The sequence below is a fragment of the Pristis pectinata genome, chromosome 33 (genome assembly GCF_009764475.1).
Source record: "Pristis pectinata isolate sPriPec2 chromosome 33, sPriPec2.1.pri, whole genome shotgun sequence".
Classification (NCBI taxonomy): Eukaryota; Metazoa; Chordata; class Chondrichthyes; order Rhinopristiformes; family Pristidae; genus Pristis; species Pristis pectinata.
In genome coordinates, this window is record NC_067437.1 from 5,366,770 (window position 1) to 5,384,811 (window position 18,042).

Consider the following 18,042-nt stretch of genomic DNA (forward strand, 5'->3'; position numbering starts at 1 on the left):
TCCAACATTTTGTGTGTGTTCCTTCTGCCTACACAAGGTCCATATCCCTCCATTGTCGGCACATTCATGTACCTATCTAAGAGCCTCTTAAACACCTCGATCGTACTGGCCAACATTTAATTGGGGATCTCTCCAAGTGCATTGACTGCAGTTCAATGTTATGGTTTAACATAAAACGCTGAGACAAGAAGGTCTGCCTTCACCCCTCCAGATGTTTTAACTCAATCTAGACTGACACTTCAGTGTAATACTGACACCTTTTTTATTGAGATGTTGGATTGAGGTCCTGTTTTGGATGGAAGCAAAGTTGCCCTGGTCCTTTCCCAAGAAGGCATATGTGGCTTCCTCCACTCTCTGGATTAATTATTAGAAGCGTTAAAGTACATTCCCTAGTCACTGATCTCATTATTCTTTGTGGAAGCATAAATTGCCTGCCACGTTTTCTCCATTACAACAGTGAATATTTTGTTGGCCTTAATTCACTTTGGTTCAAATATAAATTCCGGTTCTGTATCTTTACCCAGGAACAGTTAAAGTGGTGAGCCACTCCAGTAACTGCTTTGATCATATGAGAAAATATGAGTAACCCAGAGTCTTTTACATTTCATTTTTATTTTAATGTTTTGTAATAAATACTAGCGGATATTCCTTGACCTTCTTCACTGTGAGTCAGTGCTGACTTTGTGAACTTGGGTGCTAACTAGTAATTGTCACAGGTGAGACTGTAATAGGAAGTGGGATTAGTTCTGAACGGAAGTTTTCACTGTACACTATGCACCCTACATTTACATGAGGAAAATATGCACAGTGCTGAATAATAACATTCCTTGGGACAGGAGTAGGACATTCCTCCCCTTGACCCTATCCCACATAATTATCTCCTAAAGTATTTAACTCTGGTGAGTCATAATTCAGTTCATGGTACTTCGCCTGAGATTTTCAATTATATAGAAATTCCTTGGGTTTCCACCTCAGTTATTAACAATGAAATGCCCCAATAACAGATTGTCTGAACGTGATTACTAGACTAGACGTTTTTTGATCCATGAATCCCATTGGTTGAGAAAGAAGGTGTTGTCACATGGTCCAAGCCTTGCAAGTTCCGGTCAAAGAGCAGTAGTTCTGGGAAATGAGTCTTAATCATGTTAAATGTTAAATAAATAAATAAAAATCCTTTCATGCAATACAAGATGGCCCAATGACACCAGCTTTGATGGTGCAGTTACTTTTGAGAAGGCAGCTTAAGCAGTAGAGAATGATTTGGACAAAATATGTCTGTGGGCTAATGTTTAAAATTTTGCAAGTAGAAAAATTCGGTAAGATACTGGGATTGAGTATAGATTCAGACAATGAAGTATAATGGGTGATATTTTATTAGCTCCCCCTTGTCCACCACACCCTTTGCAATTGAAGTCAACTAATGGGGTAAGGGTTGGTACAAAATGAGTGATTACTCATCAGTGTAATTCTCCTACAGTTCTACAATACAATGATGGATGATACCGAGAGATTCCAGGACAACACCTCAGACTCAACACTTCATCAACACTCAACAGTTGGAGTAGAATGGTCAAGTTTGTGTCCTAAACTGTAGAGTATGATCAACAGAAGGAAGGAGGGTGAATCAATTCACTGAGACTATTTTAATTCATTTAGTTTCTTGTATTTACTTCTCCCTGTTAACATGGTGGGTTTTAAACAAATGGCTCCAAATCTAGGGTTCAGACCTCGAGGCACACACCACAATACCGCCATAACCTTGTACAGCGAGCTGACCTCTCGTCCTTTAAACTTCAGGGAATGGCCACAAGTCGCTCATTTTATGCTGTGTCATCTCTCCATTGTTTTCAATAACTATTAAATTATTCCGTAATCTCATTTCCCAAAAAAGAACCTTCCCAGATATTCTTCGCTTCATTTTTCTATTCCAGGAGGCATCCAGGTGAATTGAAGTTGTCCTCTCTTGATTGCCTCACAATTCTCTATGTAGTGTGGATCTCAAAACTTCATTGCAATTTCATCGAGATCACTGTTACCTTGTGACTTTTAAACTTTGTATCCCTTGGGGTATAAACGTAACCTGATTGGTTGCTTTAGTCTGGCTTCAATGGGTGGGAGTGGAAATGGAGTGTTGGTTCAGTAACGTTCCCCGTACACTTCTGCTGAGGCCATACTGCTACCCAGGGTCCCACTGACATTTTTAATGACTTGATCCACAAGCAGAGGGAGTATCATCCACTTGTCCTGCCCAAGAGATTCACCAGGATGTTGCCCAGAATGGAGGGCTGCAGTTGTAAGGAGAGGTTGGGTTTATTCTCACTGGAATGTTGGAAAATGAGGGGTGACCTTACAGAGGTTTATGAAATTATGAGGGGCATATATAGGATAGATAGTCAGAGTCTGTTTCAAGAGCAGGGGAGTATGGAACTAGAGGGCACAAGTTTAAGATGAGAGGGGAGATATTTCAGAATCAGAATCAGGTTTATTATCACTGACACGAAATTTGTTGTTTTGTGGCAACAAAAGGATACCTGAGGGGTAAGTTTTTCACACAGAGGGTAGTGGCGAATATCTGGAATGAGCTGCCAGAGGAGGTGGTGGAGGCAGATACAATGGCAGTGTTTAGAAGGTTGTTTGGACAGGTACTTAGGTAGGAAAGGTGTAGAGAGAGGCAGGATTGGTGAACACAGGCTTCACGATTGGCAAGGATGGGATGGGCCGAAAGGGCCCATTTCTGTCCTGTACGTTTCTATGTTTCTCTATTAGAATAGGCTTGGAAGATTATCCTAGTCAGTGGTGCTAAACAAACGATTGTTTAACGGTCTATCAATCTTCAGAAATCTGATCCTTCAAATCCCTCTGCTTTTCAACCTTCCCTAACTTCATTTAATTTTTCCTACAATTCTGGTCGCCGCATTACAGGAAGGATGTGGAGGCTTTGGAGAGGGTGCAGAAGAGCTTCACCAGGATGCTGCCTGGATTAGAGGGTATGAGCTATAAGGGGAGGTTGGACGAAACTGGGTTGATTCCTCTGGAGCGGCGGAGGCTGAGGGGAGACCTGATAGAACTTTATAAAATTACAAGATGCATAGATAGGGTAGACAGTCAGAATCTTTTTCTCAGAGTAGAGATGTCAAGTACTAGAGGACATGCATTTAAGGTGAGCATGGGAAAGTTTATAAAGGAGATGTGCGGGGTAAGTTTTTTACAGAGAGTGGTGGGGGCCTGGAACAGGCTGCCAGGGTTGGTGGTGGAAGAAGATACAACAGTGGCGTTTAAGAGGCTGTTAGACAGACACATGAACATACAGGGAATGGAGGGATATGAATCGTGTGCAGGCAGAAGAGATTTATTTTGCTTCAGCATTGTGTTCAGACAGACATTGTTGGCTGAAGGGCCTCTTCCTGTGCTGTACTGTTCTATGTTCTATGTTCAGTGCATCACTTCCAAATCACAGATGAGATATTCTATCTTCTACTGTATTGGTACTTTCCACCGGCTTTATTAATATTTCGTGGTGGCTTTCTTTGGTTCTTAATATTCTTTATTGAGGGTTTAGGAGTTCACCGATGCCCAGTTGCACTAAACACAGCTCTGCACAACATCCTCCACTTCTGTAATTCAGTTCCAATGACTCGGACGCACAGTGGTGCAGCTAGTAGAGCTGACCTCCTGATCTCCAATGCCGTCTGTGTGGAGTTTGCACATTCTCCCTTTGACCGCGTGGGTTTCCTCCGGGTGCGCCGGTTTCCTCCCACATCCTAAAGGCGGGTGGGTTGGGAGGTTAATAGGCTGCTGTGAGTTTCCCCTGGTGTGTGGTTGAATGGGATAGGCTGTGGGAGTTGATTGGAAAACAAAATGGGGTTTGTGTAAGTGTGTTCTCGATGGCTTGCATGGACAAGGTGGGCCGAAGGGCCTGATTCCTTGCTGTATGACTCTATGCATGTTTAACACTATTGGTTGGTGCTGAATTCCTCAGCAATGTGTGCCCTATTTGCCTGAAAAAATGAGTGCCTCTCATTCAAGAGATCTTTCCTTCATCAGCAGGTACCCTCAATGGTTGCAGCCAATGGCTGTGCAGCAATTAAATATCAGCCTTGGAGTGGCAGAGGAGATCACAGGGACAACTTTAGCCAAAGCCATCCATATGCAGAGAGGAGGGACATCCAAAATGCAAGTGAAAGACAATTAAATTCTTCTTAAGCAAAAAGGGATCAGTCCCTATAATATTCTTTTCTCCAGATTAGCAGTTCAGATTAACACAACCATTAGTAGGTGGAAGCAGATTCACGGCTGAGTGTTGTACACGGATAGATCCTCCTCCCTCGTCACATGCAGTTGCCATGGGACAAAGTCAGGCTTCGTGACCCGGGGTTTCTCTTCGGCCTCCAGCGCCATCAGTTCCACATCCATGTTGTCCATGATGCGCACCAGGTCGCCTTCTGGGTCACGGTAGTTAAGGGCAATGGCCTCGTTTGCAAATTCAGTCCTGGGATGTAAACAAACACAGAATTAATAATGTTGGCAACTAGAAACTGCAGGGCCACAGAGGAGTAAGATAAGAGGAAATGTAACTGATGGGAGACAGCATGAACCTGATGTGCTGAATGGCCTCACCTGTCCTAGTAAGTTGGTGAGCAACATCTTTTAGCTAAAGGATGCGCGAGGCTTGGTCTTTGGGCATCGATTGAAAGGCCAGCATTTATTGACCATCCTTGGGTGCCCCTTGAACTCAGTGGCTTCTCAGGATATTTCAGAGGGCAGTTAAAAATATTGCTGTTGCTCTGCAGTCAGTTATCGGACACAATGGGTAAAGTAAGGCAGCGGTGACCTGGGATTTACAAGGCACAAGAGACTGCAGATGCTACAATCTGGAGCAAAGGAACTCAGTGGGTCGAACAGCAGCCGTGGAGGCAAAGGGACGGTCGACGTTTCGGATAAAGACCCTGAGCGTATAAAGGAGAGATAGCCAGTACAGAGAGGTGAAGGGGACGGGTGAGGGACAGGCTGGCAAGTGATAGGTGGATCCAGGTGAGGAGGGGGTGATGGGCACATGGAGCCAGCTGGGGGTGGGAACGGTGAAGACAACAGTGGCTCCAGGTTTTTTTATACTAGATTTATTTAACTACCCTTACATTACTCAGCTGCCTTGATGGGATTTGAACCTCTTTCCACCAATTGTCCCTGGATCAATGGTCAGGAACTTAACCATTGTGATTCCATACACCATGTTGTCACTATGTTATGGTCATAGGATTATTGTTTTGCCAGCAGTTTGGAAGAATGGTGCTCACAGGTCGGTGTGTTCCCGACATCCTCGCTTATGCATTGCATTGTGTGGGGACGGAACATGATGGAGGTCAAAGGCCATTGCATTTAACTTCCAAAGAGACACAAGAGACTGCGGATGCTGGAATCTGGAGCAACAAACAGTCTGCTGGAGGAACTCAGTGGGTCGAACAGCTTCTGTGGGAGGGTGAAGGAATCGTCGATGTTTTGGGTTAAATCCTGGCATCAGGTCTGAGAGTGGAGAGGGGAGGTGGCCAGTATGAAGAGGGGAGGGGGGAGTGGGGGAGTGGCGAGACAGGAGTCCGAGGTGATTGGTGGACTGAGGAGAGGGCGAAAGGTGACGGACAGGTTGCAGCAGGTAGGGGAGGGGAGTGGGGGTGGAGTTCCAAGACAGTGGCAGGTGGATGATAGATGGAGGCAGACAGAGAGAGAGAAAGAAAGAGAGCAGCAAACAATGTGCTGAAGGAACTCAGCGGGTCGAGCGACACCTGTGGGAGGAAAGGAATAGTCGGCATTTCGGGTTGTGCTTCCAGAAAAAAAAGCAGGGGGGAGGAGAGTGAAGGTTGGAGATGGCTGTCGGAGGGAGATAAGCAGGAACACAAAGCACTCCCAGTAAAGGAGGTGAGGATGGGAACCATCAGGGGAGAGGCGTATGGCTGATGGAACCAGAACCACATAATGGGGGAGGGGAGGGGGAGTCTGCGGGTGAACTGTGTGTGTCGTGGGTGAATGCAACCAGGAGGGGTGGGGGATGAAGTTGGGTGATGGGGGCTGGAGGGGGGAGGTGTGGGAAAGGGGAACCAAAATGGGAGGAGGCTCGGAAGGAGAGAGAGAGGGGAGGAAGAGAGAAAAAAGACCACCGCACCGGAGGGGAGGGTTACCTAAAATTGGAAAACTCAATGTTCATGTTTTCGCTCCTCACCATTGACCCATCCCCCGGTGGATCTGCTCTCCCCTCCTCCCCCGCACCCGCCTATCACTATCTCTTACCTGCATCTACCTATCACCACCCTGTGCCCACCCCACCTCCCCTCTTTTGTTCACCTATCACTGCTCTGCTTTTCCCTCCTATATATTGGGCTTCCCCTTTTCCTATCTTCAGTCCTGGAGAAGGGTCCTGACCCGAAACATTGACCACCTGCTTTTCTCCACGGATGCTGCCTGGCCTGCTGAGTTCCTCCAGCATCATCGTGTTTTTCATCAATGTTCATGCCATTGGGTCGCACAGATTGTTTGTTGCTCCCAGTCTACCTCTGGGATGAATAACCATCCAGTAGTATAATCTCATCAATACATTCACCGGGCCACAGGCAGTGTTTGCCTTACCAGAGCTCCCTGTGAAGGTTCGGTTTGTGACTCCTACACACTGTTGGAAGTGATTACATTTGACATTGGATCCACTCATGGGTGTCTGGCAAGGACCCAACAAAGCCTTGGTCCTGTTTTCAGTTTACAGCCATTTAAGCTCATTTCAACTTAGCTGCTCCCCTTTATCTTTCATTCTATGTCCAAGTCTAAGAGCATTCCACAAACTTACTGTAGGATAATTGATTAAAAACATTAAAACTTCTGACACATCAGCACATTTAGTATAATGACCATGACTGTTGAGTACACAATGGACTCCACATAAACACTTCCTCTTCCAAGTCTGGAATTCCAATGGAGAAAATTAATTTCCTATTCAAAACATTAGATATGGTTCTTGTCCAAGTATAATATGGTGCTGATTGTTGTGAAGGTAATTCATGGCGCATTTATTCCCCTCCACCCCATCCCCAAAATATCACCCTCCTGAAGCAGACAGCACCATAACTGACTGCCACCCCTGTAGTACTTGGCACTACTAATGTTGGATTCAAAATTCCGTAGCTCCAGTTGTTTTGGCACTGTGGACACTGCATTTGCACGTGTTGTTCTATGAGCTGCCCATGCCACCATTTTGGTAAGGGCATTACTGTGTGCTAAAGCAAGTCAAACCTACCTCCGTTTTTGTAAGGTGGATAACTAGTGCTAAAGTGAGCAGTGCTGGCTGCCATATTAGTGAGGGCAAAACCATGTGCAAAAGTGAGGCATGTCAACCACCATTTTGATAAAGGTGCTATCATGTACTAGAGTTGTGCCTGCCTTCATTTCAGTAAGGGCATTAGCATGTGCTAATGTAACCTGCGCTAAGCACTACGTCATTAAAGGCATTGATATTTGCTTAAGGGAACCGTGCTGGCCGCCATATTGGTAAGGGCACCAGCATGAGTAATACCAAGGCTGAGCAGATGTATGCAGAGTGGGTAGATGAAGATGTCACTCAAGGGATGGAGCTGATTAAACGCCAGCATCGCCCAACTGGAGCTCTGCTCCCCTGATAATGCCATACACTCCCTCGTCCTGCAAGGAATCCAAAAGCAAAGTGCCACGGATGCAGACACAGTAATTCCAGCATTTTCCAGTTTTATTTAAAGGGGATGCAGGTTAGTTGGTGCTTGATGTCCACTGTCTGTTGTATCAATTCTATGAGGGTTGAAGGGTTCTTTAAGGACCGCAGGGAATGGTGGCAGGGACTGAAGATCTTTGCCCTGATTGACACCAACCAGAGCTATGGTACTCAACCCTCAACCACTCCTGAACCAACCTGCACAACCCAAATCACTACCTCAGTATAGCAACACTAAAGTCACTTTGCAGTACAATGGACTTGTTTATTTTGTTCTAATTGTGCTTTTTCTTGTATAATTTACATTTTTCTTGTGAATGTAATGTCTCTGATGCTTTATGCCTGTGATGTGGCTGCAAGTAAGTTTTTCATTGTACCTGTGCATACATGTACTTGTGCATATGACAATAAACACGACTTTGACTTTGGTAGTTATGATAAATCACTAGATTAATAGCCAGAGTTCTGGACCATTAATCCAGAGAGCCAAGTTCAAATCCCACTTTGACAGCTGGGGAATTTAAATTCAAGTAATTAAATAAATCTGATTTTAAACAAATTTATCCTCAGTACTCACAAAACCGTTGGATTTTTGTTATGTACCCAACTAATTTATTAATTTCCTTCAGTGAAGAAAACCTTCCACCCTCACTGCTCTGTGACCCTGGACCTACCATTGTGGTTGAGTTTTAACAGTCTCTGCCACTTCAGGGACAACTAGGGATGGACAATAAATGCTGGCATTGCCCGTGATGTCTACATTATTATGAAAGTAAACAAAAACTGCAGATGCTGGAAATCTGAAACAAAATCAGAAAATGTTGAAAGGTCAGGCAGCAGCTGTGGAGAGAGAAACAGAATTAATTCTTCACCAGAACTGGGACAGAGGGACAAAAGTTTCTTTTAAGTTGCAGAGAAGACCTTCAACCTTTAGCAGTAACCCTACTTTTCTTTCCACAGATGCTGCCTGACCTGCTGAGTGTTTCCAGTATTTTCTGTTTTGGAGACACGAGAGATCGCAGATGCTGGGATCTGGAGCAAAAAAAAACTGCTGGAGGAACTCAGCAGGTCAGGCAGCATCTGTGGAGGGAGAGGGATGGTCATGTTTTAGGTCGGGACAGGATTTTGTGTCTTGTTTGGAGATCTGAAGAAATGTTGCTCGCTAACGGAAACAGGCCCTTCGACCCAACTGGTCCATGTCGACCAAGATTCCCTTCTAAGCTAGTCCCCTTTGCCTGTATTTGACCCATATCCCTCATGGTGAGGCCACATTTGGAATATTGTGTTCAGTTTTGGTCGCCCTGCTATAGGAAGGATGCCATTAAGCTGGCGAGAATGCGGAGGATGTTTACAAGGATGTTGCCAGGACTCGAGGGACTGAATTATGGAGAGAGGTCGAGCAGGTTAGGACTGGTTTCATTAGAGCGTAGGAGAATGAGGGGTGATTTTATAGAGGTGAAAAAAATCATGAGGGATACAGATAGGGTGAATACACACATTCTTTTTCCCAGGGTTGAGGAATCAAGAACTAGAAGGTGAGACGTTTAAGGTGAGAGGGGAGAGATGTAATAGGAACCTGAGGGGCAACTTTTTCACCCAGAGGGTGGTCAGTATATAGAACAAGCTGCCAGAGGAAGAGGTACATGAACAACATTTAAAAGGTACTTAGGTACATGGATAGGAAATGTTTTGAGGGATATGGGTCAAATGCAGGTAAATGGGACTAGCTTGGATGGGAATCATGGTCGGCATGGACCAGTTGGGTTGAATGACCTCTTTCTATGCTGTATGACTCTATGATTGTTATAGTGTGGGATGAAGGACAAGCTGCTGATTGAGAGAAAGGGGAAGTTGCTACAATCTTTCATTAGGCCATAAGATATAGGAGTAGAATTAGGCCATTCAGCCCATCGAGTCTGCTCCACCATTCAGTCATGGCTGATTTTTTTTCCCTCAGCCTCATTCTCCCACCTTCTCCCCGTAACCCTTAACCCCCTTACCAATCAAGAACCTGTCAACCTCTCCCTTAAGCACACCCAATGACTTGAGAGGGATTCCACAGTAATAGAATGGATCCCTCAAGCTGTCAGCCAATGAGAGCAGCTGTTAGAGAAACATCCACCACTCTTGAACACCTCACCGTCACCAAATGAGTGGAGACAAAAATAAAGCAGGAACCCAAAGAAATCGCATCGAAAGCAGGCTGTTGAGTGACGACTGATCGCCGACGTAAACCGTACCTCATCAAGGACAGAAGGAATGAGTATTCCGGCTGCAGAGAGATGCCACTTCCCAAATAGATATCCCTGCAACAGGAGAAATGTAGTGAGAGCCAGAACAGTGTTTCACAAACATTCCACATTTTCCACATGGCTACAGTAACATGGAATCATTCTGAATATTATGCTTCATGATCTTTGCCACCTGAGAGACATGGTGAGTGACAGGGACTCTGTACGGGTAACTGGTCATGATTTCCCAACAGTACTTGTGACGGACACTTCCCTTCCAGTACATTAGCCAACTTCAGTGCAGGGTACATAATCCATCGGCATGTTGGGCATATCCCAAGAAGGTCTAGATCAAGAGGTTATTTCTTTGGATACATTACTGGACAGATGCACATCAATGACTTGTGAGGCCAATTTCAGGAGACACCACGATCACTGTGGTGGAGGCCGACCTCAAACGTAACAGGAGGGTGGAGGGTGGTGAATGTTTGTGATCGGTGAACTGTGGAGGTGGAGTCATGGAATATATTCAGGTCGGAGATGGACAGACATCTACTGGGGCTGTCGGCCAATCGGATGCATCTACCACTCTTGAACGCTTCACCAACACCAACTGATTGAGATATATGAGGACAAAAAGCATACCAAGGACCCAAACCATCAAAAGGAATCTCGCTAAAAGGGTTAGAGTAATGACTGAAGACACAAGAGACTGCAGATGCTGGAATCTGGAGCAAGGAATGAATTGCTGGTGGAAGTCAGCTGGTCGGGCAGCCACTGTGGAGGGAAATGGACAGTCGACATTTTGGGTCGAGACCCTTCATCTTGGACATGTATATAGATAGGAAAGGTTTAGAGGGACATGGGCCAAATGCGGGAAAATGAGACTATCTTAGATGCGCATCTTGGTCAGCATAGACAAGTTGGGCTGAAGGGCCTGTTTCCATGCTGTATAACTCTTTATAATTGCTGTAGCCTATGTTGAGAAGCAGTGCTGTAGGGGAAGGAGAGAGACCCAGTGACAACGAAGGAACAGTGACATATTTCCAGGGTGTATGATTCTGCAGGGAAAGCACAGTGATGTAGCTCAAGAATAATCCCTTGAGGTTTCATTAAAAGACATTTCTATCTTTCCTTGCACAGCACCCCGAAGCAGTTCACAGACAATGAAATTCTTTGAAGCTCCTCCCAAAAAATGTGATAATTACCAGATCATGTATTTCACTGGCAATAAATTATACCAAAAGATCTTTCACAACAATCAATAGAGCAGTTTTAATGTCATTGAAGAGAATGGGATCACAGTGCAGCATTCCCTCATTAATGCCCTGTAATTTATCAGGCTAGATATTTCGCCTTGGGTCTTGGTATCCATGAGCTCATGAGTCAGATGACAAGGTACCCACTGAGCCTCTACTGACAGCGAGCAGCCTGATAAACTGTGTAGTTTGAGACACTGGTTGGACAGACAATTAATTCCATTCACTCCAAGCAAGTGAAATGCCTGACTGTTTGCATCATGGCCTGGTGGAGCAATTTGAATGCACAGGTATGTAAGAAGCTGCAGAGAGTGGCAGACTCAGCCCAATACATCACGGGCACATCCCTCCCCACAATCGAAAGTATCTACATGAAGCACTGCCTCACAAAGGCAACAGCTGTCATCAAAGATTGCCACCATCCAGGCCATGCCATCTTCTCGCAGCTACCATGGGGCAGGAGGTACAGAAGCCTGAAGTCCCACACCACCAGGTTCAAGAACAGTTACTTCCCTTCAACCATTTGGTTCTTGAACCAACCAGCACAACCCTAATCACTACCTCAGTGATAGCAACACTATGACCACTCTGCACTACAATGGGACTCTTTTTGTTCTAATTATGTTCTTTCTTGTATAACTTTGTATAATTTTTGTTAACTTATGTATAATTTATGTTTTTCTTGTGAATGTGTGCCCCTAATGCTCTGTGCTGTGATACTGTTACAAGTTTTTCATTGCACCTGTGCATACATGTACTTGTGCATATGGCAATTGACTTGATTTGACTTGAAAACCCCAATTGGTAAATGGTTTATTGTTGTGAAAACCAGCTATGTTCCTTTGCTTTACCACTTTAAATGAAGGAAGCTTGCCCACGGCTAGATACTCACTCACCTAATCTCGCTACAGTGGACATCATGGTAGACACATCGCAACCTGTGGACCGTCGTACTCCCTTCTTCACTTGCAGTGGGGAAACCTTGCGATAAATCTTCAATGATTCTCACAAAAGATTTAGGGAAGATGCCTGAGCAACCACGGTGAATGCCCTGGGGCAGAAGAACAGTGGTGGGAAAGAGAACAATGTCAGTGAGGAAACACGTTAAAGGACCATTATCTGCTTGAATGGTGCAGGGATGGGTAGCACAGTGGTAGAGCCACTGCCTCACAGCTCCAGTGACCCGGGTTCGATCCTGACCTCAGGTGTTGTCTATGCGGAGTTTGCACGTTCTCGCTGGGACTGCGTGGGTTTACCTTGGTTGCTCCAGTGCCCTCTCACTTAGAATCATACAGCATGGAAAAAGACCCTTCGGCCCAACTCATCCATGCCGACCATGGTGCCCACCAAACTAGGCTCATTTGCTTGCATTTGGCCCATATCCCTCCAAACCCATCCTATCCACGTACTTCTCCAGATGTCTTTTAAATGTTGTTTTTGTACCTGCCTCAACCACTTACTCCGGCAGCTCATTTCTTATACGCACTACCCTCTGCAAGAAGAAGTTGCCCCTCAGGTCCCTTTTAAATTTCTCCCCTCTCACCTTAAACCTATGCCCTCTAGTTTTTAGTTTCCCTTCCCTGGGAAAAAGTCCAGGCGTGTTCACCCTATCTATACCCTTCACATCCATAAGGTCAACCCTCAATCTCTAATATTCCAAGGAATAAAGTCCTAGCCTGCCCAACTTCTCCCTACAGCTCAGGCCCTCGAGTCCTGGCAACATCCTCGTAAATCTTCTCTACACTCTTTCCAGTTTAATGATGTCAAATCTAATTTAATGAATCTCTTCCCAAAGGCATGTGAGTTGGTCAGTTAATTGTCCGCTGTAATTTACCCCGAGTGGAGGGGAGTGATGGGGGAGTTGATGGGCTTGTGAGAGAGAATAGGTCACAGAGGAATAAGGGGGGGAGTGGGGCTGATGGGATTGCTCTGATAGCGCAAACTAAATGGGCCGAATGCCCTCATTCTAGGATGTTATGAAATATCAGAATAAAGAAACTTAATTTAGAAGAAAAATGAACTGAATGTAGAATAAGAAGGAAAGACAAGTCAAGTCGAGTTTATTGTCACGTGCACAAGTACGGTGAGGTACAGGTACAATGAAAAACTTGCAGCAGCATTGCAGGCACATAGGTACAGACAACACACAGAACATAAGTCATATAAGACAGTGAAGACAAAGACTGTGCAGGGCAAAAAAAAAACACAATCAGAGACAAATCCATGGTAGTGCAAGAGGTGGTGCGTAGAGTTCTGTTTCTGAGGTAGCGTTAGGGTTCTGTAGGTCGTGCAAGGTAGGGAAAGAACAAGAAGGAGAAAGAAAGACAGAATGAAGCAGAGATATAAATACAACCTCATATGATTCCACTGATTTAAAATGGAAGGGATGCTAAAAGAGAAGTTACATTTTTATGGCACCTATCACATCCACAGAGAGACTCGCACTGCTGAAATTCAATGTAAGGAACATAACAACCACTTTGTGCACAGTATGATCCGAGAAATTTTAATGTAATAACAAGCAGATGCTTTGTTTTAGTGGAAAGAGAAACAGAATGGATGTTTCACGGCAAGGACCCTTCATTAGAACAGGAGACCTGAAATATTAACTCTGTTTCCCTCTCCACAGATGCTGCCTTGTCCACTGTTCCCTACATTTTCTGTTTTTTTATTTCAGATTTTCAGTATCTGAGGTTGCTTTTGGCCTTTCATAGCATGTTTTAGTCTTTCTCAATGTGGGGTCAATATTGGCCAGGATCCCGACGATAAAACCCTCAATTTTCTTCGCAGAAATCCCTCACATTCACCTGAGAGGTCTCATCTTAACACCTTATCTGACAAAGTCTCCTCTGATAGAGCAGACCTTCTGAGTGTTGAGCATCAGCCCAGACATTTGTGGTCAAGTCTTTCAATCTTTTGAGCAACAAATAATCTGCTGGAGGAGCTCAACTGGTCAAGCAGCATCTGTGGGGGTAAAGGAATTGTCGACGTTTCTGGTCAAAACTCTGCATCAGGACTAAGAGCAGAGAGGTGAGGTGGCCGGTATAAAGAGGAGAAGGGGAGTGGTGTGGCAGGAATCTGAGGTGATTGGTGGACTGAAGAGGGGTGTAAGACGATCGAAAGGTTGTGCTAGGTAGGGGAGGGCAGACAGTGACTGGTGGATGATTGTTGCAGAAAGAAGCGGAGGACTTTAAGTCCTCCCTGATGGGGGATGGAGGTGTATAAAGACTGGATATCTGTGGTGAAGGTGGAACCAGGGAATCAGGAGCTGCCAAAATGGTGGGAGGCATGCGAGATATCCCGGATGTAGGTGGGAAAGGACCGAACATGAGGAGACAGGATAGAGCCAGGGTATGAGGAGATAAGTTCGGTGGGGAACAAGCAGGCAGAAACAATGGGCCCACCAGGACAGTCCCGTTGTCTCTTGTGATCCACTTTGACCTTATGACTCAGGGACAGAAGTTATTAACAGAACCATAGCTGATACCAGATGGACCACATTGTCCTTGTCACCTGTTTTACGATGCAGGCAGATGTATACATCCCTTCTTCGTTCTCTCTTTCTTTCTCCCTCTTGTTCTTTCTCTATTTTGTCTTTCTTCCAATTCTATCTTTTTTTCTTTCACTCCTCTATGCCTCATTCTCTGTTGAAGTCTTTATTCTGACAGATGACGGGTCTTTTATGTTTTGCCTCCACTAATTTTGTTCTTTTTCCTTCCACTGTCAGTATCTGTCCCAAGTTAGTTGCCCCATGAGTTAATGTCCCACAGACGGGAGAACTGCAAGTGTGGGTCAGAGTCTATAAGAACGAGGCACTGAGGGGAGAACATTCAATGAGCCAAGTGTCTCTTGTTCATTCGATCCTTTCTGAAATACAGACCGTTTATTGACAACGATGAGATAATCTGGGGGTGGGGTTGTCTACTGTACAGCAGACAAGGTCAGGAAACACTCAAAAGAGCAGAGGAAACAGAAACTACAACAATATCTCCCAGTAAATTCAGGTTCATTCCCTAGAGAAATTACAGTGAGTGGAGTGGACATCACCAACAGCCTGTCCTAGAAGCCGCAGCCAAGAATGCTCACCAGCGCCTCTACTTCCTCAGGATGCTAAAGAAATTTGGCATGTCCCCTTTGACCCTCACCAATTTTTATTGATGCATCATAGAAAGCATCCTGTCCGGATGCATCACGGCTTGGTACAGCAACTGCTCTGCCCGAGACCGCAAGAAACTGCAGAGAATTGTGGACACAGCTCAGCACATAATGAAGACCAGCCTGTACTTCTCACTGCCTCGATAAAGTAGCCAACATAGTCAAAGACCCCACCGACCCCGGACATTCTCTCTTCTTCTCCCTCCCACGAGGCAGAAGATACAAAAACCTGAAAACACGTACCACCAGGATCAAGGACAGCCTCTATAACTATTATATGACTATTGAACAGTCCCCTAGTACGATAAGATTGACTCTTGACCTCACAATTTACCTCGTCATGGCCTTGCACCTCATTATCTGCCTGCACTGCACTTTCTCTGTAACTATAACACTCTATTCTGCATCCTGTTATTGTTTTCCCTTGTACTACCTCAATGTACTGATATGATGAAATGATCTGTATGGATGGCAGGCAAAGCAAAGTCTTTCACTGTTTATTTCCCTCCACAGATGCTGCCTGACCTGCTGAGTTCCTCCAGCATTTTGTGTTTGTTGCTCCAGATTCCAGCATCTGCAGAGTCTCTTGTGTCTCTGTTTTTCCACTGTACTTTGGCACGTTACAATAATAAACCAATTTACCAATTTAATTTAAATTTACCAATTTACCAATAAATTCTGTACAAAACAAAAAATCAAGCTCACTCACTTACTGCAATGCAGTCACCAAGATCAACTTATGGGGAAATTGTCCAGTCATCTCTACTCTGGCTCGCTACGACGTTTTTGAGATATCTTTATTGGTCACATGTACATCGAAACACACAGTGAAATACAGCTTTTTGCGTGGAGTGTTCTGGGGGCAGCCTGCAAGTGTCGCCACTCTTACAGCACCAACATAGCATGCCCTCAACTTCCTAACCCATACGTCTTTGGAATGTGGGAGGAAACCGGAGCACCCGGAGGAAACCCACACAGACACACGGGGAGAACGTACAAACTCCTTACAGACAACGGCGGGAATTGAACCTGGGTCGCTGGCACTGTAATAGTGTTACACTAACCGCTATGCAGCATGTAAAGTATTCATAAGATGCCAATTAGCAAAACTCTGATATACTGTACGTGCAGACGGCACTTGATGGTTTGAAAGTCTGCTTGTTATTTTTGTAACGTAGATACTTTAAGGTCTGCTGTGTATCTACCACAGCTGTAGACTGCCTTACTAAAGGAAATAGCTCATGCATTTTCCTTGTGGAACGTATGGTGCTTTGTCAGAGCCAGAGTATATGTCAAGCACATGTGTTGCCATTAGTTCACTGAAGCTGGCTGCTGCCTACACCATTCAACTAAAGGCTTCTCAAATGCACCATGTCCAATGTTCCAAACGATATCCCAGTTAGCTCCCAAAACACATTAAAACTTGAGAACAAGGACAAGATTTGGAAGTGGAGAAACAAATGGATAAAGGGTTTTTGCTGTTGAGAAACTATAACGATCCTGCTGTTGGAGAGTTTCATTCTCAAAGGGTTTAATATTACAGGAGAGCAGAACTATGAGCTTCATCTGATCAAGTCTCATTGATATTCCCATTTGCGGTACTTCCCACTGATCATTGATTAAGTTTGCTCTGAGTTTTTAAAAAATTTGTATCCTTGTTTTCAAATCCCTCCAGGGGCACAACCCTCCCTATCACACCGAGTCACATCTGCAGAGTGGTGCTGCCAGTAGAGCTTCTGCCTCATAGAACCAGAGAGCCAGGCTGAATCTGGCGTGTGTGGAGTTTTATGTGTTCTCTCTGTGACCATATAGGTTTCCCCCAGATGCTCCAGTTCCCTCCCATATCCCAAAGATGTGAGGTTTAGGTGATTAATTGGCCACTGTAAATTGCCTCCGGTGTATAGGTGAGTGGAAGAATCTGGGAAGAGTCGGTGAGAATGTGGGGAGAATAAAATGGGATGACTGTAGAATTAGTGTAAATGGGTACTTCATGGTCAATTCGATGGGCTGAGGGCCTGTTTCCATACATTATCTCCGTGTGATCCTCCTCCTTTCCATCCTTATTCCTTCCTTTATTCCCTTCACTTTGACCAAGCTTTCGACTATCTATTCTAATATCCTAAGTCGCTCGTGATAAAATTTTCTTTGAAAATGTACCTTGATTGTCATGCAAGTGACATGCAAATACAAGTTAGGGCATCTTTGCTCTTATCTTTGACTTCCAACATCTGGAGTGTTTTGCTTTTGCCTTTTGGGTCTGATGGTGGGACACAGGAACACGAGGAAATAGGAGCAGGAGTAGGCCACACGGCCCCTTAAGCCTGCCCCACCATCAAATGTGATCATGGCTGATCTATGTTGACCTCAGTTGCTCTTTTGTGCCCCTTCTGTTGAAGATCTTAGGGTGTCAGGAGGTGAGTTACCCGCCAGATGATACCCAGCCTATGAACTGCTCTCATAGCCACAAAATTTATGCAGCGGCTCCAGTTGAGTTTCTGGTCAATGCTATCTCCCAGGATGTTGCTAGAGGGGGAACAAGGTGATGGTAATGCCAGTGATTGTGAAGAACAGGTGGTTGGATTCTCTTGTGGGATATAGTCATTCCCCGGCACTTTTATGATGCAAATATTACTTGCCTCTAACCAGCCAATTTCTGAATATCATCTGGTAAAGAAGG

The 18,042-nt window shown here is 44.9% G+C and overlaps 1 protein-coding gene across 1 annotated transcript in view; it reads right to left on the reverse strand.

Moving 5' to 3' along the window:
* Positions 1–1,374: 1,374 nt before the first annotated feature.
* ncf4 (neutrophil cytosolic factor 4) overlaps positions 1,375–18,042 on the reverse strand; it is a 54,878-nt gene continuing 38,210 nt past the window's right edge. The window contains exons 8-10 of the mRNA XM_052043112.1: positions 12,107–12,261; positions 9,961–10,026; positions 1,375–4,489 (exon numbers count right to left, since the gene is read on the reverse strand). Of these exons, the coding sequence (XP_051899072.1) occupies positions 4,288–4,489; positions 9,961–10,026; positions 12,107–12,261 (423 nt within the window). The 3' untranslated portion in view covers positions 1,375–4,287. The remainder of the gene's footprint in view (positions 4,490–9,960; positions 10,027–12,106; positions 12,262–18,042) is intronic.